General features: G+C 39.5%; 1 protein-coding gene across 3 annotated transcripts; it reads right to left on the bottom strand.

Annotated features, from left to right (window-relative positions):
- Positions 1–322: 322 nt before the first annotated feature.
- Positions 323–23,625, bottom strand: ACOT9 (acyl-CoA thioesterase 9). 3 transcript variants are annotated; one of them, XM_018913620.3, is made up of 16 exons: positions 23,285–23,621; positions 21,813–21,904; positions 20,220–20,246; positions 17,237–17,282; positions 13,504–13,674; positions 13,374–13,411; positions 11,215–11,298; positions 10,527–10,630; positions 9,660–9,733; positions 7,570–7,637; positions 6,478–6,589; positions 5,378–5,468; positions 4,528–4,613; positions 3,676–3,763; positions 3,330–3,480; positions 323–3,068 (listed from the first exon to the last, which is right to left on the bottom strand). In XM_018913620.3, the coding sequence occupies exons 1-16, from the start codon at positions 23,296–23,298 to the stop codon at positions 3,010–3,012; spliced, it is 1,305 nt and encodes a 434-aa protein (XP_018769165.1). In that variant the 5' UTR covers positions 23,299–23,621; the 3' UTR covers positions 323–3,009. The 3 variants fall into 3 exon arrangements, with proteins under 3 accessions (XP_018769165.1, XP_009087962.2, XP_050826914.1); XM_009089714.4 differs by lacking the exon at positions 20,220–20,246 and having other exon boundaries at positions 23,285–23,622; XM_050970957.1 differs by lacking the exons at positions 17,237–17,282; positions 20,220–20,246 and having other exon boundaries at positions 23,285–23,625.
- Between the last annotated feature and the right edge of the window lie 42 nt (positions 23,626–23,667).

The following is a 23,667-nucleotide window of genomic DNA, read 5'->3' on the forward strand; positions in this document are numbered from 1 at the left end:
ATTTGAGTAATTTTAGTACTTTTTAAGCACAGAAAAATAAAAACATTTGAAACAAGGCACTCCTTTGGGCACTGAGTTCAGCCAATCTCCTTTTATATCACTATTAAGTGAAAGGGTAAGGGGAGGCAATCCTGCTCCTCCTCACTGTACTCCAAGAAACAATGGGCACAGACATCTGCTTCCTGCTACAGAGCCACAGTCAATTAATTATATGGTTAAGCTTACTATAAATAAAAATATTTTCTAGCAATTCCTTTAGGCTTCTGTGATAATGGTTAGTCACCTACAGCAGTGACAGGCTGGATAGAAGTTGCAACATGAATTACTATGTTGAAATATTTTAATTCTAAATGTAAGATCAGAGAACATTTTTCTCACATACACACAAAGGCACAAAGCAGCATGCATACCCTTGAACAAAGATACCAGAGAGGGTGACACCTTGGAGTTACCATCTCGAGGTAAAAAATACAAGAGTAAATATATATAGCAATAAACAGATTTACAAGAGTAAATATATATAGCAAACAGCATGTATCTTTTACATATGTGCATATACACACACACATTTTCTGTATGGCTGTACATACATTCTGAAACTACTGTCATTGTGGTTTGTGATTAAGTTATCATGAACCTTGAGAACACATCAATTCTTCTACACATCTTCATTTGTGGCATTCATTTTCTCCACTGCATCCAGAGGTTCTGATGACACACTTTCCTCCATACTCTATTACCTCTTCTTCTCTCCAACCCCTTCCCAAAGGCTAAATTTAAAAATTATGATAAATTTATCTTTAAATGCAGCTGAAAAGCCAGTAGAGGATGAATTTGGTATCCCCTTAACTTATATGTGTTATCAAAAAGTGATCTGTGTAGGATCACTGGGTCAGTGATAAAAACCTGCAGGTACTCAGGAGAAGAACATAGTTCTGAAATAAATAGGAAGGCAGGAAATGAAAGGATCTATTTTTTAACAGTCAACACCGATTCCTGCAACAAGGGGGAAGAAGCTGAGATACAATTTCAGTTCTTTATTTATGTGATCAGTCTAATAGAGTCAGTTTTAAAAAGGAAAAACCAGAAAATACAAATTATCTCCACAGCATCATAACCATTAAAGATTTTAATGTCATAGAGCTAAGTCAGCACTGGAGTGTGGCTGAAGAGAAAAACTCTATGGAAGGAACCAAGAGTTTACCATCAGAGCAATGCAAGAATCTGTTCAGGATCAGGCCACACCCCTGTACCTACTCTGGAAAGCAATCTAACTTACCCAATGCAGCAGCTGAATCTTAAGAAGGAAAGGCTGATGTGTAGCATGCTGATTATTACAATGCTCAATTACAATTCCTCACAGGAAGAGCAAAGAGCTGCTAGGGGTCATGAACTTCATGTCATTCTAGCACCAAAGGAAACTGCTCCTAATTGTGACTGTCTCAGGCTTTCTTACTCAGAAAGAAAAGCTCAACATGCTACTTAATTTTATCAACGTGGTTCGTGCATCTGTGCTGATTGACATAATTACTATTTGCTGCATCCTCTTTTCAAAAGATTTTAAACCTTACAGGGAAGCCAGAATCCATTCTTGTGTATTGTAAGACATCACATTTCTGTTTAACCCCTGAGCCCAACTCCTCTTTGAGTGTTCTGATCAATCCTTATGTGAAGGTACCAGAGAACCGATTTCACGCTTGTGACATACTCACTGCTAGATGTTGATGCCTCCCATCCACTCAGCTTCCTTATTTCATGAAATTGGGCTTTATGTGCCAGAAATTGGATATTATTAAATCTTTTTCCATTACATCAGAAGCACTTCAGTACCAAGTACTCTCTTCCTGTTACTTATTAGCCACAGTTATGACCACCATGGTGTCCCTTCTGTTGGGGAAGTTCTCTGTCCGTCACAGGTAAACTTGCCAATTTTTAGAGCTGTGCAATATTCATACTGCACTTCAGTCCACCACTGAAACAGATAAATGATCCAGCTGAGGAGACTGTCCTCTAGCTGTACCACCCCTCAGGGGGATAAAGATCCCATCATTCAGCAGCTGACCTGGGAGCTGCTCAACACAGATTCTCAGGACCCCTAACTGCAGCACCAAACATCACCATTACCATTTGGGCAGAATTTTACCTTTTTTGTTCCCAGTCCTTAATAAACAAAAATGTTCTGTTCTACAATGCTATTTCCCAGTCCTACCCAGTCTCACCAACCAGACCTCTAGTCTCCAAGCCATGAGAAATAATTCACTACAGAACTCGCAGTTATATATTAAAACAAACAAAAAATTAGAAGAGGCTGGCAAGTACACAAACAGAGTGCCAAAAATACCATCTAGCCACCTATTTTCATTGCAAAGAATGTTTCATTCCTCCCAAGAGAACATGAAACATAAGCTGCAATAACCTGGTAAAATCCTCAGTGATGGGAAACACCTGCTTTCTATTGTGCACACACTAGTAACTTCTGTACCTCTACTGCTGCTTAGATGAACGTGTCCTTGTTCAAAAAAGAATTATGACCCTTAACCTGATTTACACAAGAATGGAGGTCAAATTGCTTCACCTGTGTGTATCTACTTATTGCACACCTTTTTCTGACAGAACTTCTATCCCTTATCAGGGAAACTCAAAGGACAGCTACTAAGGGAAAGGCTTCAGATGGTGACAAGACAGCAAAGATTGCAATGAGATCTCTCAAAGTAGATAAAGAGAGTCTGTCCAAAGCCTAAGACTGCATTTTCAGCCTCTTTTCCTAGCATTTGCATGTAAAAGACTTCAACGAATTCTAGTAGTAAAGAATAAAAAATCCAAATATATGCAACTACATGAAGAGTACTGAAAAGGCAGGTTTTGGTATGGAGTTTGGGTTTGGTTGGTTTGGTTTTGGGTGGTTGTTGGGTTTTTCTTTGAGTATTACAAGCACCTGTCCATTAGCCACCTCTAGTGACAGCTCTGCCAAGACAGCATGCTGGTGCACTGCTGCTCCAGCAGTGCCTGTCAGATTTCTTTCATGACTGCAGCAAAGTGTCGCTTCCCATCTAAATACAACATGGACTCTGAAATAAAGTGGAGAAAAGAGAGAACCATATTAGTACCTTAGTATCAATACTGGGCAACTACAAATAAACAGACTGGCAAAAGGAAGAAGTAATCCACACTGTCATCAAAGCATAAAATCTATGTGGTTTGCCATGAAATCCTGTTGAATTATTTAAATGCCAATAGTTCATCTATTAAAATAACCAGTGTTCCAAGAGAAACAAATTAATCTTTTTTTTTACAGAATTATGATGACAACATATTAATGGGATACTTGCCTCCATATGTCTTAGGTACAACTTGTGGGACCTCATTTTCTGATATAAATGTAAAATGGAAAACATTGGTAGTATGGTGCTCTCTGGTATTTGCATTGTAAACTTCACTGTGTACTCGAATCTGGATGTATTTTTTTTCCGTGTAACAGACCTACACAGTTAAAACAAGAGTTAGAGATTGTAATCATTCACCAGTGCTGAAAGCTGTAACAGATTTCATTATACCATTTAACAAGAAAAGTCACACATTATCATTATCTCATAACACACTGTGCATTATCAGTGAGTAACACCAGTGATAGCAAAGACAAAATCTGCTCCTTTTCAAAAGGAAATCAACTCCTACCTGTCCAGAAAGCAGTAGTAAGGATCCAACTTCTACTGGCTTCTGAAACATGATATCATCAACAGATACGATAAAGGGTCTGGAACCCCTGAGGAAACAAAAGAGAAATTTCTTCTCAAGAATAAAAGAGATGTTTGCAAAAATTTAAAGTATCTACTTGTCAGCATTTTAATGAAGGTTACTCTTCTTAAACAGAGGCTAAAGGAAGTGTAAGGAGTTATGTCATCACTGGAGGAAATCTCTCACACCAATGAAGTACACACTTTCTAAGGATACATTACTGCACCATCATTGTATCTCATGACTTACACTTGCTGGACAATCTTTATGCCATCATTGCTCAGGCATAAGTTTTTTAAGCACTGACACAAAACACTTAACTTTATATCAGGCTTTGCATACCCCATTAAACTTATATATGGACCTTTGCTGGGTGATGACTTCAGTCCCACTTCCTAAGCTCAAGCAATTAACAGAAGGAGCTTAGAACCCACTCCTCTTGTGTACTGAATGCAAAGATGTAATATTTGTTTGATATAATGCATATGTTATACAGTTAAGAAGTCCATCTCAATTGCTTGGTAAGATAAAAGAAAACAGAAAATTGATGTATTTTCTATCTTGACAAGTAATGCTTAAAACCCAAGCTCCAAGGAGCAAGATGCCAATCTCTTTGTAAATATGACAGATGCTCCAAGTAAAGCAGCACTGCACACTAACAGTGCACGATTCCACCAGACACCTAAGTTTTTTCAGCTCAGATTGTCATTAAGTTGGTTAGCTTGGGTTCCCAACCTTTGTGTATGAGCAAAATGCTCTGGATTATATAAATATTGCAGGTCTACAACTCACCCATAGCTGCAAGCAGTTGCCCATCCCAGTTCATATGCCTTTCTCATGAGAAAACCCCCAAAGATCCTATTGAAGATGTTCCGTTCCTGCACAAAGAAACAAATCCCAAATTCTTTTCAAAGCCTTGTGCTGAAGTCTGCACTTCAGTCCACAGTATATTTAACAGAAGTCCAAACACCTGAATATATAAAAAGCACTACTGAAATAAGTATGTAAAATTCAAAATGCCCAAGGCAACTTTATCTAATAGGAGCTCATCTGACTAATTTGACAGCATAAGATAACAATTCAAAATTTTATCAGCAACCAAAGGCCAAACTTTTTGCAAACACTTTGTAAAGGAATTTCTTTACACTGAATGAACAGTCTGGTAAGAAAAAAAGGTCATTAAAAATCATTCATTTTGCAGTGGTAATCCAATCAAATAACAAAAAACTGGCAAAAGAAACTAGGCTCTAAATTTCAAGGACTGCAGAAGCCAAACAAAATAAGGGTTTGATTAATTTTAGGCAAAAATTCATAATCATAGAATGGTTGGGGTTGGAAGGGATCTTAAAGACATCTCGTTCCAACCTCCCTACCATAAGGGACACCTTGCACTAGACCAGGTTGCTCAGAGCCCCACCTAGTCTGGCTCTGAACATTTCCAGAGATGGGGCATCCACAAATTCTCTGGGCAACCTGCTCCAGAGCCTTACCACAATCACAGGTCCTAATACCTATTCTGAACCTCTCCTCTTTCAGTTTAAAGCCATTACTCCTTGTTCTTTCACTGTGCCCCTGTAAAAATTCTCTCTCAAAGTTAGTTCTTAAGTAACTTTCTGTAATTCATTACTATTTTTCAAAATACCTCAGGATGGCAAATCTCCAGACCTTTTAGCTTTGCATCTTCAATCCACACTGAATTGGGTGGTAATTTACGACTCCGGAAACTCACTGTCCTTTGGAAGAGACAACAAACTTTACAGTCCACAGACTTAGCAGAATTAAGCACGCCGAAACAGCAGAAATAGCAAATGCAGAGACATACTTTAAAAACCCACAAAAATATAGAACACCAAAATAAACCCAAAAAAGAAATGGTATCACTAAACACTGTTCCAGCTGACCTTGAAGCCTTATCTAAAGCTGTCCTTCAATTTGTTACTGCAATAAACTTATGCTCCTGATCTTTCAAAAACTTCTGGTAATGTGCAAGTTTATGTGAATGAAGAGGCTTGAGAAAGGTACATGAAAGAAAAGATGAATCACAACCACAAAGTGCACACTTTGTCAGAAAAGCCATGCTCTGTTTTTTAAGTCATAATAGGAAATAAAAGCACACAGTGAGCTAATGGAATAATTCAACATCAAACACTAAGACAGTTTTTTAAGTTTTCAAACCCAGACAGAAGCACAACCGCTAATTTTAAGAGAAAGCAGGTGTGCCTTTGGTAAACAGCTTTAAAAATAACAATTGTATTGGCTAATAAGCTAAAGAAATTACAAATTATTGTAAATACAACACTGCACTAATGTAATTAAACATTGCACTGTTGGCATCAGATGACTTCACACCAATCTCAAGTATAAGAAAAGCACGCTAACAACTCCCTCAAATAATTTTGTCAGGTACTGTATTTAAAACACATTGCAAGGTTATTTGGTTAAAAGGTGAGTAGTTCCTGCCCTCACAGTTTTTTTAATTTGATATCATGGCAGAAAACTGATTGTGCAAGTCATGAGTGCAAAACCATTCAATTCTCTTATCTGCTTAAACATTATTAACATTTTTCCTCAAAATTATTCCTAACAGCTTGTTTAGAACAACAGAAGACTGCTCTAAGAGCTGCAGATGTCATATTAAAGTTTGTACCTGCATTTCAAATAAATTGCCACAGAATTTAAATTTTGCCACTCAATTTTCTCTTTCACAAGATGTCAGTTCTCCTTCACCCCTCCCCTTCTTGCCTTGGGTCCAGCGTATTAAGGAATATGTCATGCACAATGTTTCTTTCTTCTGCAGTGGGAGCCATTTTCAGTAAGGAAGCAGTGCTGAATTCAATCCTCTTCAACTTGTTCACTGAATATTAAAAAAAAAAAAAAAAAGAAAAACCAAAAAACACCATAGTGTTAATGTTAAAAAAAAAAAAAAAAAAAAAAAAAGGCTCTGAAGATTTTAACCTGAAATCAAAAATCTTTCCATTTATTTTTCCTTTTCCCCCATAAGTTAAAAGTTGTAACTTCATGGTGCTATAGATCCAAAGAGAATTTTGGCTCCAAAGAGAATTTTGACTGCAGTGAAATAAAAATAAAGCAGAAGTTCACTAGTACCTCACCAATGTGATGAAGAACTGCTACACATATTTTATGACACCCACACACTGTTCCTACAGAAAACTTGAGTACTGCCCTCAAAGTACAGAACATATCTAACAAGAAACCCTACAGAACAATCAGCTTCAGGTTTTACCAATGGCATGAAATGAACGTTTATAACAGAACTCATTACCATAGGCTGCAGTGATTGAAATTTTAGCTGAAAAAATCTTCTGTACAGTTTATTCACTCTACATTGGTTTTCCAATTCTCCACTTTAAAACCCCAACTTGAAACAAATGAGGATGGAGCTACATGCTCCTTCCCCTGCTCTTCTACTTTTTTTTTCCTGAGTTTCTTTCCAAAAGGAACATGGGGACCCAGACAGATGAGGAGCTGTGATGTCCTGCAGGCCCACCACAGGGTAATCAGCTGGCCAGAGTATTAGGAGCCCCTGTGCTGCACTCAGATCCAAAGCAGGGGGAGCATCCTGCCAAGGGAGAAGTCCAGAGGGTGTGCAGAACACATCAGGAGTGTCTGTCAGTTTAGCCTAAGAGTTTCCAAGCATGTGGTAGCAGGCTTTTCAACTCTCTTACTCTACTGACACAAATGAGACAGAACAAAAATCTGATTTTAAACAAATTAGGAACATTTCTAAGTAGCAAAACTCCTGAACTTTTCTTCCTCTCAGCTATTAAGTTAAAACTGAGGCAGATGTGCATACTACCAGGAAATATGACATACATTCCCCTTGCTTGAAGATTTCTTCCTCCTCAGGGCTCTCAGGAACGAGTGGATTAACAAATGCTGGCCTATGGACAGGAAGTTCTTTTTAAGTTACAAATTTTACAAGAATTTGTCCCATAAATACATTGTAAGAGTCTTCCATTTCTGCTTACATACATAGTACAAGATGAAATTACATACTTCAGGTTATATAATAAAAATAAATATGGCTGCCAACAGAATATCACATTAGCTTTAACAGTGAAGAGGCAGTTAAGTGATCCAACCACTACCTAGTGCAATCAGGAAAGAGAAAGTGACGCATATATGGTTCTTAAGAAGCTAAAATTGTACTCATAAATTATAATGAAAATTGTTCAAGAATAAAGCTGTTCAGAAACTCAGCAAATGAAACAGGATGAGCTAGGATAGTCTAAACCAAAACTTGACTGGTACCATTCCTCCTGGAATAGAGGAAGCACAGTGCTGTAGCCAGCAAGTGTTTTTATAATCTATATGTTCCCTTGACAGCCTTATCAACAGCCAAAAGCTGTTTACCACATGTACCACTCATCAAAGATTATGACATGCCTTGAGCACAACATTTCTATGTTTATTTTACTGCACAAATAAGTTTACTTTAACCTAATTATATAACATTTAATTATTTGCACAAGTAAAGACAAACACTTATTTTCAAGAGCTGTTCTTCCCCATAGTTTCTAATTATTATTTTTTAACTTTCAACATTTATACAAATGCTGAGAACAACATACATATACATACATGCACACACACACACAGACCTGCTGAACAATTCACCTCTACCCCCAGCCTTTACTTGGGTTGGCAAAAAGAGGCAGAGTGGTACTTTTTCTTATAACAAACTGGTTTGCTAAACCTCTGGATTTTGGGCATCCTTCTCCATCACAGAACTCATTTCCCTTCAGCTCAGCACACATCTATATCAGCTCTCCTGGCCAAGCCCCAAGCTGCTGAGATACAAATTTCCCAAAGCCACACAACACTGTTTCTGTGGAGCTACAGCCAACCTAACATATCCTGTACCTCTCTGAAGGGTTTTGACCTCACTTAAACACCCTCCTAATATGGACAGAATGCTTCCCAAACATAGCTGGCCTGTGGCCAGCTAGCTTGTACAACAGCCAAGGAAGTTTGCATCTATCTGCACAAGTCCATGTAGGCTTGTCCTCAGTCAATCTGCTACTGTGTAATTACATCATGTTTTATGTCATTATTTTGAAAAATTAGTCTTTAAAATGGGAACGATAATACAATTTGTTTTCTTAATGTATAGTATATTCACTGGTTCTAGAAAAAATCTGAAGGGAAAAAAAACCTAGAAACTACTTCTAATGTTATCAGGACCACATAATTATATCAAGTAAAACCCATTCAATAAACACATCTTTGTTAAATACAAGCAATTATTTAAACTAATTAGAAACAGAGAAATGTTTATTCCTTGGGCAGCTATATAGGAAAGAGGTAAGAATTACAGACAATTTTTCTGATGGTGGAGTCACAAACCTAAAGGGCAACCTTTTATTCTAATAGCTAAGGAACTATTGAGAAAGAAAAAACAGAAAAATAACAAAATAAATGTCTGGGGTTGTTTTATGTTCTGTGGGAATACTTAACAGTTTCATTTTAGTTACACAAGCAAGTTTTAACCTGACTTATTCTGATTACACCTATTAAGTGTCTACTAGGGAATTAATGGTATTAATCACTCAAAGACTATTTAACCACTGAAACTCAATCATTAATTCAAACAACTGCTAGAATGCAGGTGGGTTTCTGGCGGACTCATTCACTTCTGCATGCATTGAGACCAGTCACACACACAGAAAAATCTGTTTAAAAAAAAAGGGTCAGATCCCAAGACTACCAGCAATTCCTGGTATCATGACTGCTAAAGTCTGAAGTTTGTCACAGTAAAGTTAACCCTTGCCAGCAAAAAGCATCAACTATGTGGTTTATTTACCTCCTACATTATATGGCTTCTACACACACAGAGCAAGCTGCCATGTTTGTCATTTTCAGCACAGCACAAGTCAGGAAAGTTTTCCTGTCCTACAAATTACCGTTTATTCTCTGGGTCCCGGGCCACCATGACAAAGGTTGCATCTAACACAGGGCTGTAATCACCATCATGTAGCTAAAAGAGACAGGGAAATATACATTACTGAACTCTAAAATTGGAAATGTGCTTAGCAAGCTATTTAGTTGACATAAACTATTCAATCATACTGTTAATTCTGTTTACTTTCACATTCTATCATTCCTTCCAACACCTCTCACAACTGGTCAAAGATAAGGAAATAATTAAAACTTTCATTTCAGGAATTCTGCAATGTAAACATTTACCAGGGAATGTTTATTAAAAACTTTGAGCAGTGAGGAGAGGAAATCAACACAGTCATTGTAAAAGGACACACTTAACCTTTATTCTGAGAAATGCCATAGCTTTTTTAATATATATCACTAATTGCCACTAATGCCCGCACTGTAAGGAGTTCAGAACAAAAAGGTGCAACATTAGCTTCTACCTCAGAGACTTTACTTAAGGCAAACAACTGAATTTAAAAAATGTACCTGTTTACCTGAATTATCATGGAATCACAGAATGATTTGGGTTTGAAGGAACCTTAAAGACATCCTGCTCCAATCCCTCCACCATGGGCAGGGACACCTTCCAAGATCAGATGGCTCAAAGTCTCATCCAACCCAGCCTTGTACACTTCCAGATATGGAGCATCTCTACTTCTCTGGGCAACCTGTTCCAGTACCTCACTGTCCTCACAGTAAATAATTTCTTCCCATTATCTCATCTAAACCCATTCTCTCAGTCTGAAGCCATCCCCCCTTGTCCTGTCACTATATGCTCTTGTAAATTCCCCCTGACACACCTCATGCCTGTTGTAAGATGGAGAGAAGTCACAGGAACTAACCTGCAGCATGTGCATCCTCACTTCCATGGAGGTCTTCCCAACCCAAGAAACACTGCCTGTGAATTTGATGTCACAGTCTGGATGTATAATCTTCTGGCACAAATCTACAAGACAAACATTAGGGGTTATTGAAGACAGATCACTCACAACTAATACTAGGCAGGCCAGATTTCCTAGGACCTTTATGTGATCTGAAAGTGGCAACAGACACAAAGACAACCCAGGAAAGACAGTTGTTGCAAGGGACCACACTGCTTGTCTGCAGTTTCTGCCCCTGCAGACTTTTGAAGCCAGAACAGGAGTAGGAAGCAGGCACAGAGGTGGACAGCAGACCCAAGGGAGCGCTCAGCAGAACAGGCAACACAAACAGAGTCCAACTCCCCATAACAAACACTGTTCAATAATGAAGCTAAGAATCTGCACACCAAAATAAAACTAAACACAAAAGTGCAGGAACCATGTAAGTTGCATTTTGAAGAGAAATGACATGGAATGCTAAAAAGCATCTACAGAAGCCACTTCCCACCTCTTGTCAACAAAAGCCAGAAAACTTCAAAGCTAAAACAAGATGAAGCAAACTAAACAGGAATGAAAAAGGTATCCTCAATAGCAACCACGGGAAGGCAGTAGCTGATGAAAGAGTAAGACAAGCAGATGAAACTACTTTATTTACTAAATTGCCACTTACTGATTTTATCCACCAGAGCCGTAACTATGGATAAAGGAGACCTTTGCTGCGTTTCCTGCTTGGTGTGAGTGTAGCAAATAAGAACTGTGAAGAGATCAAAAATGGAGCCAGCTCTTAAAAAAAGAAACTTAAGAGGAGCAGATCAAAGTCATCTTTGTAAAGCATAAGAGGTACCTGGAAAACACTCTGGTCTCCTATAGTAGGATACACATAAAGTATCCTACTATAGGAGACCAGAGCTTCCACACCTTCATGTATGTAACACATGGGATTGCTATAAAAAAACCAGCAGCAGCTATCACAGTTTTATGCATATTTACTTACTATAAAGAAAAATTTAACTAAGCATTTTAAACCAGCTCATCACTTGACTTCCAATCCCACACAATCTCTTTGCTCTACCTCTGCAGCTCCCTGTCTCAGACTCTTCCTAGCTTCTATTTTGATTTCATGAAGGCTGTCCAAGGATATATGCTATCTGAGGACTTTTTAAATACTGATTCTTTTAAAGAGGTGGAGATTAAATAAACTGTGCCTCACAGGCACAAAACCATAGTCAGAGGTATTTATCACACTACAATTACTACTAGCCAAACCACTCTCTAAACTAATTAGCTCCGTTCGTAAGAGCACATCCAAGTAAACCGACTCCTTGGAGTAATTCAAGGCTGCAAAGATATAGCTTTTTCCTAGCATTCATGTAATTTTCACTCAATATAAATCTTCATTATCAAAAGTACCTGTCTTGTACTTAGTGAGATAAGAGAGAAGGAATCCCCATATGGACCATACACTTCAGAGTTGGACTTAATGATCGTTGTGGGGCCCTCCCAAACCAGAATATTCTGTGATCTGCGATCTGGAAGATCTCTATCCTTCCAAGTAATCTAAGATTTTTTTTCCCTATGTTTACTGAAGTTAGAATTCTAAAACCTGTTAAGCCTATCAACTTGTTGTATCAATATGACCATCCTGAATATTGTTTAATTGGGACAGAATCTTGATTAACTCAAAACAATACATCCCCAAAATAATACATCCCCAGTGGAACTGATTGAAAACCAGTATGACTGCAAACAAAGTAGAGACATTTTGTGCTGTCACAGGAAAAAAATTAGATCTTCACAGATTTCTGGGGAAATTAAACAAGGCACAGAATGAAAAACAGGTTCATCTCATTGAACAATGCAAGGTAGACAACAGTTTGAAGTCTCCTTTACTAACTCAGGACAGATACTGAAACCAGTGTCTTCCACCTCCCAGGAAGAAAAATCAGTCATGCAGCTATTTCCTCTATCCTCAATACAGATACATTTATTCATTCATTTCTTTCTCTGCCTTCGTCAATTTTGTCCATCTGGACTCTCAGAAAGAACAGAAAAAAGATGTTCTATTCACAACTTCCCCTTAATTCTTTGTCCAAAACCTCCATCAAAAAGTTCCCAACCAGCTATGGAACTAGGATGAAGGAGGAAGTCACCTGGTGATATTTTAAGAAAAAGTATCTTGCAGTTCTATTAACAACCTCACACTTATTGCACAAAAGAAAAGATGGTGAACTCTTCAAGACCACAAATAAATAAAAAGGAGAAAAAAAAAAAAGAACGCGAACTCATTAAATAACTGAGTTGGTTTTACCCTTAACAACAATTTGCAGAACCCAAGAACATACACCAATTGTTCTTAATTTATTCTCAATGGATATATTATGTTCTTTCCTGATTATACTCTCTTCTCCCCAAAAGGAATATAAAGATATTTGCATGTCATTAACTGTTGGTGTTTGTGGCAATTTTGGTTGAGATTTTTTTTACAATTTAAAAAAATCATAAGTTTTCATTTTCAATAGGCACTCTGCAAATTTTCTCTGAGTTCATACTGAAAATGCAAATTCAAAATTTAGGATCACTTTTCAGTAAATTATTCTTGTAGCTGGTTCTTTAAAAATCTGACAGAAGCAGGAAGCCAAACAATTTTGCTTCCATCTGTTCTATATCATCCTTCCTTCTCTTTCAGTACCTGTGTCTTCTTTTTTTTCCTTCCCTTCTGAGATGACAGAATTATGGGTTTCCCTCCAAGTCCCTACTGTGTCACACAACCAGTGCTCAGCAGTAATCAAACTCACTTAATGCAGCCTTTACAAGGGCATAGGTACATACCTCCTAAACTGTCAAGATCTTCAAGTATCCTTCCAAACCTGCAATATAGGAGGTTGACAGGTAAATACTTACATACATGGCAAACAGAAGTTAACAGTTTCCTGTAGGTGTAACATGGTTGCTTTGTTACCTCACGCTGTTGTGTACATTCAGGTATTTTTCTCTTATTTCAGGCTGACTTCCTAGAGGCAGGATAACTTCCAAGTAGCTATCCTTCATTCTCCTAGGAGGGAGATCTTCCTGCCGTTTTGCCAGTAAAGTATGGAGAGCTTTTCTTTCTTGCATTGCTTGCACATGATCCCTGGTAAGAAAAAAAACTTTATTCTGAAGTACAAGACAACTGAAACCCTAACTAATAGATGTCACATCAATGACTATTGAAATTAAAACCAAAAAGTAGTAGATAGCACAAGACACAGTGAGTGTGCCTTGAAAAGAAAGTGAAATGCACAAAATGAGAGATGTTAAGCAAGACTACTACAGAAATCTTTTAAATTGTTTGTGGCAAGCACATACTTCACACTAATGAGATGAACAAAATGCATCTAATTCTGAATGCTACCAAAATCAACCCCCTTGAAAAGAACAGATCACACATAATTTAACCTATGAGGTTTTGTGCATATGCATGTCTTCCAGAGCTACAAAACCACACATCTTCCACACTGCAAATTTCAAAGGACTGCCCTTTAATTTACAATCTCTCCCAAGAATTAAGGTAGATGCACAGTGTTGGCTAGCACTAATGACAAGTGAACTAATCTGCTAAGACTTGCCATCACCCACAAGTGAGTTCAGTTCTAAAACTGATCCTTTGCAGCATCGTTCTAAGAGCAAGCTAAAAAACAAAGAAAATTAACCTACTTTTCTTTCTCTCTTCCTACACAGACATCTTAAAATTATAGAAAGTTACAGAAATAAACAACACAGAAAAGGAAGAACAATTCCTTCAGAGTTGCTTTTCCAGCACCACCAAGTCAGAGGGGTGGCAACTCTCACAATGGAGAAGGGGCCAGCTTACTGTCACTTCTCTCCAATCTACCTTGCACAGGTATCTACAAGATGTAACAGTCTTGCCCAACATGCTCTCTTACCTGTTCCAAAGTTCCCTCCCCTTAAAAGTGCAACCTGACTGAATAAAGCAAGTATTTCATAACATCTAGAATCAATACCCATCTATTAAAAACCCAAGGGTTAAACATGCAATAGTTCTGGTATAAAGCCAAGCAGTAAGCAAAAATATGGATCCATTTCATGGAGCAAGAGAATGCATAAAACACGAAGCAACCAAACTTAATGGTAACTTTCTGGATGCATGCCATTCCTTCAAGTTGTGTTTGCTGCATTGCTGAGATTTCAGTGACATTGTGTTTAACAAAACAAATTTTAAAAAACAAGAAGAAATAAAGAAAACAACAGAAAACCTTTTCACCAAAAAGAAATTTTGTCTCAAGTTTTGACTTTGGATGAATTCTGGGCATTAGCCACTTAATATGAAGGCTTACTTGGCTGAGTATTACTTCAGAAAGTCAAGCTTCAACATATATATGTAACCTCTTTTCTGATTAATAAGCTTCAGGGAAATGCAAATAATCCATGATCAAAGAGAATGAAAGTCAAGCAGAAAAATTCAGTTAGTTTCATTTGTTTGTTTGTTTTAAACATGAGATGTGGTTTACTTCCTCTGGCAAACATGATTACCATGCAGTTTACTGGAAACAAAGATAACAGCCTCCTGCAGAGGGTTACTGTTTAAAGTTATGCCACTAAACAGATATGGAATATTACTGGATGACTTAAGAAAGATGCAAGGTCCAAGATGATGCATCTTAATGCTTTTTAAGAAAGTTTTTTCCAAGTTCTTTCAGTGAAAGGCTTAAAAGAAATTAATCAGAAAGTAAATCAGAAATTTGCCTACAAACATAAAGAAACCTAACAATAAAATTTAAACTATATTCTGTTTTCACCAGCTCCATCCTGGCTCCTCTGAGGTTAGCAGCAGAATTCTTCTTGACTTCCAATTCAGAATGTGTTCTTCAATATGCAGAAGTATTAGGCTCAATGCAGTAACATTTTTCAACAGACAAATACTGTTACACACTGCAGTACTAATCATATAGTAACAATAATTCATCTTAATATTAACTAACACCTCCCCTAAATATTCTGAGGAATGTTTATGTATTTCTGAAATAGCCACAACTCCATCTAGACTATTTAACAATGAACATATTAATAGTTTTAACTACAAGTACAAAAGCAGAATAAACACATAAGCAAGATATTTCTTTTTCATAACAAATACAAAAGATCACTGGCCTTCACAAGAGAAATCACAAACCAAAGTCTCCTTTTAGCAAAATCAATGTTTAAAGACGTTCCTCCAATATGCATTCCTCCTCTCTCCTAGCATTCCAGATATGTGTACATCAGTCCTTCCCCAGCTCCCTTTTCAAGACCCCTATCAAGCTGTTCCTCAGATTTGTCCTCTTTAGTCATTCTGTGGCCTAACTCAGTAAAATCCCCAGCTGTTCAGTATCCACATGTATCAACTCTTTGTCACTCTATTTTTAAAGTGGGCTCTGACAGGCTATCCACGTCCACCAAACCTCTCTGTATTAAACCTGTCATTCTCAAGCACTCCCATCTGTGGTCTCCCTGGCTTTACTTCTTCATAGTAGCTAAATGATTCATTAATCTGCAAACCATTTCTGCTGTATTTTGTACAGCACAAGAGAAGTATCTCTCTAAGAACCACTGCTGTGGTGATCCTGGCCTCAGAGTGCTCTCCCTCCAGGATGGGAACAGTGGGGAAAAAGAATAGATGGAAGATCAGAGTTGACCAGAGCCCTCTAAAATCTTGACTTTTGAATGCATTTCCATATAGCATGATTCCTCCTCAGCCATTCAGGGATGTGGGAAAGGCTTTTTCATAAACAATTTCTAGAGCCCTTTCTAGCTGACTTGATGAAAAGTTCAAGCCCCCTCATACTTAGATACTACTCTTACTAGCAAAAATCAGGTTCCCAGATTCAGGCATTTTTGTTAGAATGACTGAAGCTGTGTTTACATAAACTGAGTTGGAAGGCCTGGACACATCAGACACTTCACCCAGGCATGCCTCTCTTCATTTCTCTATCACTGCACAAAGTGGGAAAAAAGAGCTCAGCACACACAGCCAAAATTAACAAAAAACATGGGACCAACCAAACTGCAATGTGTAATTCCTCCAGACTGCTAAATTCACTTTTCCAGACTGTAACAGCAGAGGGTTACAGTCAGCATTGGCTTATTCAATGTAATGGAGGGGGAGGAAAGTCACTTGAATAAAGCTAAACCAGCAATTATTTAAAGTATATGTAAATTAATAAAAAATTAAGGCAGACAAAGGAAATGCTCAAGATGATCCTGATTAAGGAGACCCAGATCCCAGGCTGATAATTTTCCAAAGAGACACAGGTGCCATTTAGAATGCAGCCTGGTACGCAGTGAACAAGCTCAGCTACCTCTGAATCCAGTGCAGGAGAAATCCACCATGCAGGCAATCCACCTAGAGATAACTCAGGAGGTAACAGTAACACAGCATTGACAGCCAGACTCTACAGCTCCTAACTCCCCCTGGATTTAAATCTAGTAGGACAATCTTGTAAGCACCAAGATCAGATATTTTATTTCTACCAGAGAAATCTTAGAAATTTGTGATCCACAAAGTATCAATTCAGAAGTTTTGTTTCAATTACCTTTTAATGGCATCTTTTACTTCCCCTGACAACAAGCTAACTATTGCAAACTTCCACTACCACAAGCCTGAGCTCCACCTTGGTTTCACAAATGAAGTAAAATACATGTAATGCACACTGTACCTCCAGTTGGTAGATGCTCCCACTATATCCCTCAATTTGCTCCGCACTGGAAAAAAAAGAAATCAAAGCAAATCAAGCTTAGTTCTGCAAGTGATGAACATGAGGTTGCCTGGTGTTAAAGGCACAATCCTCATCCCAGAACAGGAAAATTAAGCAAATTCATGCAAATAGCAGCCCAGAAATGAAAGTTTGGCCAAATTCACTGCTGCTGTTAGTAGGCATATCACAGTAATGGGCTGAGTAACATGATGCCATAGTTTATTGCATATAGTCAACAAAGAGTGTTTGTTAGTGCAATCAGTCACCTCCAGTGCTAATTAACAGCTGAAAGACAGCATGGATCAATATTAGATTGGGGAATTTTGATGTGAAAATATTAAGCCTAAACACAAACTATGGAGATAACACAAATCAGAAAGTCATAAAAGAACATAAAAGGGAAGAGTGCAGCTGGGAAATAGAATGAGAATACCAATTAAATAATCCCACCCACGAAGGCAGGCAGTATCAGCAGATTCGTTCTTGCCAGCAAGGTTTCATAGCCCAGATTTTTAGCAGTCTGAAAGAACACAGTGTTAAGACACTGAAGACAGCCCTGCACAATTTATTCTGGCCCTGTTTGCACTCTCTGAGTTAACAATAGTTCCGCACAAGTTTTTCCTAAATGTCAAGAATAATGTAATAAGCATCTTCTCTACTCTTTCTCAGATGAGATTATTAAGTGTGTTAAGGTCCCATCAAATTTACCAAACTACTCCATGGCTGATGAATGTTGGCTATTTGGAAACATCTGAAAACAAGCAGCAACAATTCCCAAGCTCAGAAGAGAAGCTGAGAATTGTATAGAAGAGATCCCTTGCTTATACACAAAGATCTTTTATACCAGGAGGTTCAAATGTTAGGGACACCTCAAGGAAGAGAAACAAAAAAATATCCAGAATTTCATGGTGAATTGAAAGAGGCTGCTGGTGAGTCACAAGCTGATTCTTTATCAGGCTTGGCATTTTTCAAACTAAATGCCTGATCAGAGTATTCACAATGATCAGCAAGCTGGCCTATAAACCCTGGAGGAGCCCAGCTGAATTCCTAAGATTTAAATCACATTCCACTCTCTCAGCCAGATCCACTCAGCTCTGCTCCCCTCCTCCTCAGTCACTTCAGCTTCTGCTCAAGTCCCCCCACACCACCACTACTGCTGCACCCCAAAGCTCCCCTTCCCTGCTCCTTCCTCGGCAGCACCCTCAGCCCCTGTCCCTAAACTCCCCTGTTTAGGGAGTTTTAGGGAGAAACTCTGTTTCTGCTCTGCCTGCCTGCTGGAGAAGCACCAGCCTGTGCTAGAGGCAGTCAAGGGAATGACTGTAGACAGCACATGGATCCAATGACTCACCAACAGCCAGCAAACACCAGTGTCCATGCCTGACCCCAGCACCAGCTCTGGCACCCTAACAAATCTCTGATTTGGAAGCCAATTTTCACAAAATTTGGGGAAATATGTTTATCTTTGAGACTGGTGGGTCCCCTATTTTGGCTGACATCAACAAAAGGTTCTGGAAGATAAGGAAGACAAGAAGATAGGCAGACAAAGACAAAAAAATAGATTGCTTTGGCCTCATTTTTTTTACAAAAGTAGGCTAAAAACACGTTTTGAAATTAGAAGACTTCTACTACTAATTCTAATAACAAAAAAAAAAAAAAAAAATCAAGGAAAGAACCTGATTGAAAATCTTGAGAGTTGATTCCTTTTGGAAACAGGGAAGGTCTGATTCCTTTTTCCCTAAGCAGCAGCAGACTTGCTTACAGAATAGGTATTACTTTCTTGTTACTCATACTCCACCTGTGAAGCTGCCATAGCATGCATTTGATCAATACAGTGTTAGCAGAAACACTGTTACAGCTCCTAGAACACAAAACCTCAATTTTTCAACAGTGTGCAGACTGTGCTGGGATGAACAAGGAATAAACAGCACTTTCTCTTTGTTTAAACTAAATTCATCTTCCTTTTCATGTCTAAAGAGGTAAAAAGCTCTGAAAAAAAATCTGGGGTCCAAACCTGCAAAAATTTGTATAAGCTGTTAGTCCCATTTAATACATCTGATTTCAGTTTTAGGTATAAAAATATTTTCCAGGCTGAGAACACATTAAAATGTTTATCTTGACAATAAAAGGGACAAAGTGTAAAGAGTTTCTAAATGTTGTTAAGCCAAATCTAGTCCATTTTACAGTTCATAAGTACATGGTTTTTCACTTTTCCTTTTTATCCTCCTGGGAAGACTATCCTGCTCTTCTAGATATTAGAAATCTAAGGAAGTAACAACAGAAATTTAAGTAAAAAAATTAGGCACAAAAATCTATAAGCTATTTATTTTGTTATCTGGCAAATATCTTAAGTGTGCAAGACAGTTACAGCGAATGGGACCTCTCCATCATGCTCACAGAGCATATTGCACTGTCTCTCCTAAACTGGCATCAGTGGATCATCAGTGCCACAGCAGCAGGGTCTGAGTTTATTTGCACTGTGCTGTGGAAAAGGACACAAGAAGGGCAGCTGGACAAGACCACTGCATTCATCTCTACCAGTGAGATCCATGCCCCTCGAGCTGATGCCTCCCCAGCTGCATCCAGGTTCAGGAAGACCACCAGTTTTGGTACAGAGCTTTCTCTGGACTTAGGTGTAGGATGCAGGTTCAAATGTCTAAAATGAAGCCAAGTACTGCAGGAGCAGCTGCTGTGAGAGATTTTGTATCCCACAAGCCTCTTAGAAACGTTTTATCCAGCATTGTAGACAGAGTGTGCTGACAGAGATTTAGTGCAACACTGCCACAATTAAGACCAGGGCCATCCACCAAAGGCAAAGGGACTTTAAGCAAGGCAACAGAGAAGAATAACAGTGCCTCATTTTTCATCAATGCTAAAGTAAGGAAAAACAGTAGCTGAGAAAGTTTAGTTATTAATATTTTAATATGTACAAATTACCACAACACACCATTTTTCACATGAATGGGTGAGTGTCCTGCGGAGTACAAAACACAGGTTAGATTAACAATGAAAAAAACCAATGCAATTTACATCTACTGGATTATTCTACCTGCTTCAGTTCTGTTTAGGCAGGTGTTCCTTAATTTTAGTAACTGCAGGCAATCTATCATTGCCTGATTTACAGTCAGTGTCCTTTTGTTTTCAACTCAGTTTGCCCTTTCCTTTCAAGTCAGCCTTCCAGTTCCCTGTCCACTGACTCTGTGTGGTATCTGCTTGCAGTGTAATCCCAAATCGTTCTTCAAACTCAGCGCTACTGTTGACAAACAGTGTTAACTTTGGAAAGACTATCTGTAGCATTTTGCAGGAAGTGGTAAGAGAGTTTTTCAGAGGAAAATTCCGAAGTCCTGCTTTGTGTAGCCTTTGGGAGAGTCATAGAAGAAGTGAGGGCATTCACAATGGGAACCCAAAATTGTGAAAAGGAAGCATGTGAAAAACTAGCAAGAAAAAGTATTTTCTTGCTAAAGAAAATCCGTGAAAGCACAGATACCAAATTAAAGGTACAGTTTAAATAACACTAAAATAGTTTGCATGTGAGCAAAACTTTGAATTTGAACAATTTTGAAACAAATCTCAAATGTTTACAGTTATTTTAGTCCACAAAATATTAGTACCCCTCGGAGTATCAGGATGACCTCACTGTTTCACTGTTTTTACTAGCCTTCTAGATGGCATCTTTTCCAAATATTCAAATAAACACTCAGGGCAAGTTGCAAGTATGCAACATCATGTATCCTTGCTTCACTCCTTTAACCTCCTAAATTGCCATTTATTAACAACAATAAAAATAAGCTCTCTAACAAAAAATAACCCTCATTTTCTCTTTTATTGGATAACCAGTAACTGCTGGTGTCTTCTGTTTAGAAAACAAAGGAAAAAAGATGATCTCAGAAATAAGCAGAACTCCATGAAGGAATTACTTGTACCTGGCTCCAGCCTTTTTCCTCCTTTCCTTTTCAAAGTACAAAGGATTAGAATGCAAGAAAACCTTTTTAAAAGCTTCTGAAACAGGAGCATTATGGTTTATTCCTGCTAGAGCATTGAAACAACCTTTCAAAACAAAGCTCTATTGACAAGAGCAATTTCACGAGGCAATGCTGCTGATCCGATTAAAAGATTTCTACAAGTTTGTGAAATTGACAGGATTGACAGATTAAAAGTTCTGTACAGCATTATTTCCACTCAATTCCCCATTTCTTGGCCATTCTCTCCAGTCTCATTGAACCTATCTAAACTACATAGACTTTCTATCAAGACCCAAGCTGAGCAGCAGTTTTTCTGCCAGAAAAGAACCAAGTTCTGCCAAAGCTGAAGAACCAGAGGAGCCTCTAAATCTGCAGTTTCAATGATTACGGATATTTGTGCCATTCACCTCCAAACACAAAGTGATTTTCTGCTGCTTCCTGAACACTACTACTATGCGCTATCAGACAAGGGCACCTTCATTATCCAAACCATACTAATACATGAAGGGACACCACCTGAAAAAATAAACTCCTCAGTAACATCATTAAATCTTCCAGAGCACAGCCATCTACCTTACCTTCAGACATGTCAAGAAGCCCTGGGGAGGCACTGGTCCCAGAGGTGAGTGTCCTAGCCAGAAGAGAAGGAAGCTTCCTCATGATGCACAACCTACAGACAGAGCAGAAGAATTTAGTGTCATTAAAAATAATCCCATGAAATAATTTAGGATTTAATTTTGGAATTATTCTGGTGACTTCAGAAACACCAGTCCTTATTTTCAGCTTGATTTTTAGAACTAGATCATATCCATGCAACAGTTCTAAGACAGCTGAAATTCCAACTGACACCTTTTGTTATCCAAAAACAAGAAAGAAAAATGCTTCACTGGCAGTAATTGTTCTCCTCACTGACTATTCAGATTCCCTGAGACAACCAACTTGGACTGAACACCAGCATCTACCCTATAGCATCTTAAAAGAGATGGAGTCCATGTGCCTCCAGGAAATCATCCATGACCCTAACCATACACTTCTCCTGCACTTGGCTGGTGTGCATAGCAGTGGAAGGAGGAATATATCAAAAAGGATTTCACAAGTTCTCACAAGTAGTCCCATTCAGCTAAGCCTGGTTTTCTCCTCCATGGCTTAGTGCTGCAGCAACTCAAAAAAGCTTAAAGTGCAGGATATAAACCTCTTAGCCATTAAGCAAGAAGGAACAATCATGAAACCCTTCAGAGACTGTAATCCACCGACAATTCACTAAGTGTTCTACAAGGTAACCAGCCAGCACTACTCCTCTAGGCAAGCATAACTGTGGTAACACAAAATCACACAGAGGGTGTGTAAACCCCCTTGTGATAGTTCACAGCATTATCCTGACAAGGAATATGGATTGCTGGTCCTTTTATCTTCTTCCTTTGGGACTGAGGTTCCACCTCAAAAAAAGAAAAGGTGGCAGGTCCTCAGGCACCAATAGAAAAGCAAGGCCATTTACACATCTCTCTCTCTCTCTCCTTCATGCATATCTACACTATCTACACATATGTATCATGTACACACAAGCCTTCACTGTCTGCAGATACTCATGGAGGACTTAAAAGAGTAAACGGAAACACAAACACACACATACCAAAAAAAAAAAAAAAAAAAAATTAAAAAAAAAATCTGAAGGCAGCGGAGTCCCGTATGCACAGGAATGACGTGAATGGCGATGGTGAAACGCCTCTGTGAGTGCTGCAGCCCCTGGGCTCGGTGTGTCACGGCACGGACAGCAAACGCCGTCCCGGTACAGCCGCAGCCCGCAGGGCCCCCTCACGCCCGGTGCCCCAGCCCGGCCCAGGCGCCGCGCCCGAGGCCGCGCTGCCCGCGGCGCCGCTCAAGTTTCGGGGTGCCCCGCCCTGGCCGCGCCCCGAGCTCCTCATGGCGGAGCCGCGGGGTGAGGGTCGAGGCACGGCCTCCCTGCCCAGGCCCCGGCTCGGGCCCGCCGGGGGCACCATCTCCCCCGGCCGCCATTCCCCACCCGCGCCGGAGGACGCGCGGGCCGCCTTACCGGGTGGGCAGCATGGTGCTCGCCGGGGCTGTCACCGCGGGGCTGCGCCTGCCTCAGCCACACGGTCCTCCCGCACCGGCGACTCGCGGCTCGCCGCGCACAGAAAGGGCTCAGGACCGGCCGCAGCTGGAAGCCCTCGCTCCAACGGGATCCCCGGGCGGCACCGCCCGGCCCCGGCCTGCCCCGTGTCCCTGTGGCAGCGCGGCCGCTCCCCGGGGCGGAGGTTGGGGCCGGACACCGTTAGTCGTCGGGCGGGCCCGGCCGAGCGGGCGGGCCCTGCCGGGACTTGCTCTTGATAAACATCGTTATTTTTTTCTTTTTAATGCTCCGTTTTTTCACTGTGCCGTGAGGAAGGCGGGCTGGCAGCGCTCAGCTGGGCACTG

This window comes from Serinus canaria, chromosome 1, assembly GCF_022539315.1.
Source record: "Serinus canaria isolate serCan28SL12 chromosome 1, serCan2020, whole genome shotgun sequence".
Classification (NCBI taxonomy): domain Eukaryota; kingdom Metazoa; phylum Chordata; class Aves; order Passeriformes; family Fringillidae; genus Serinus; species Serinus canaria.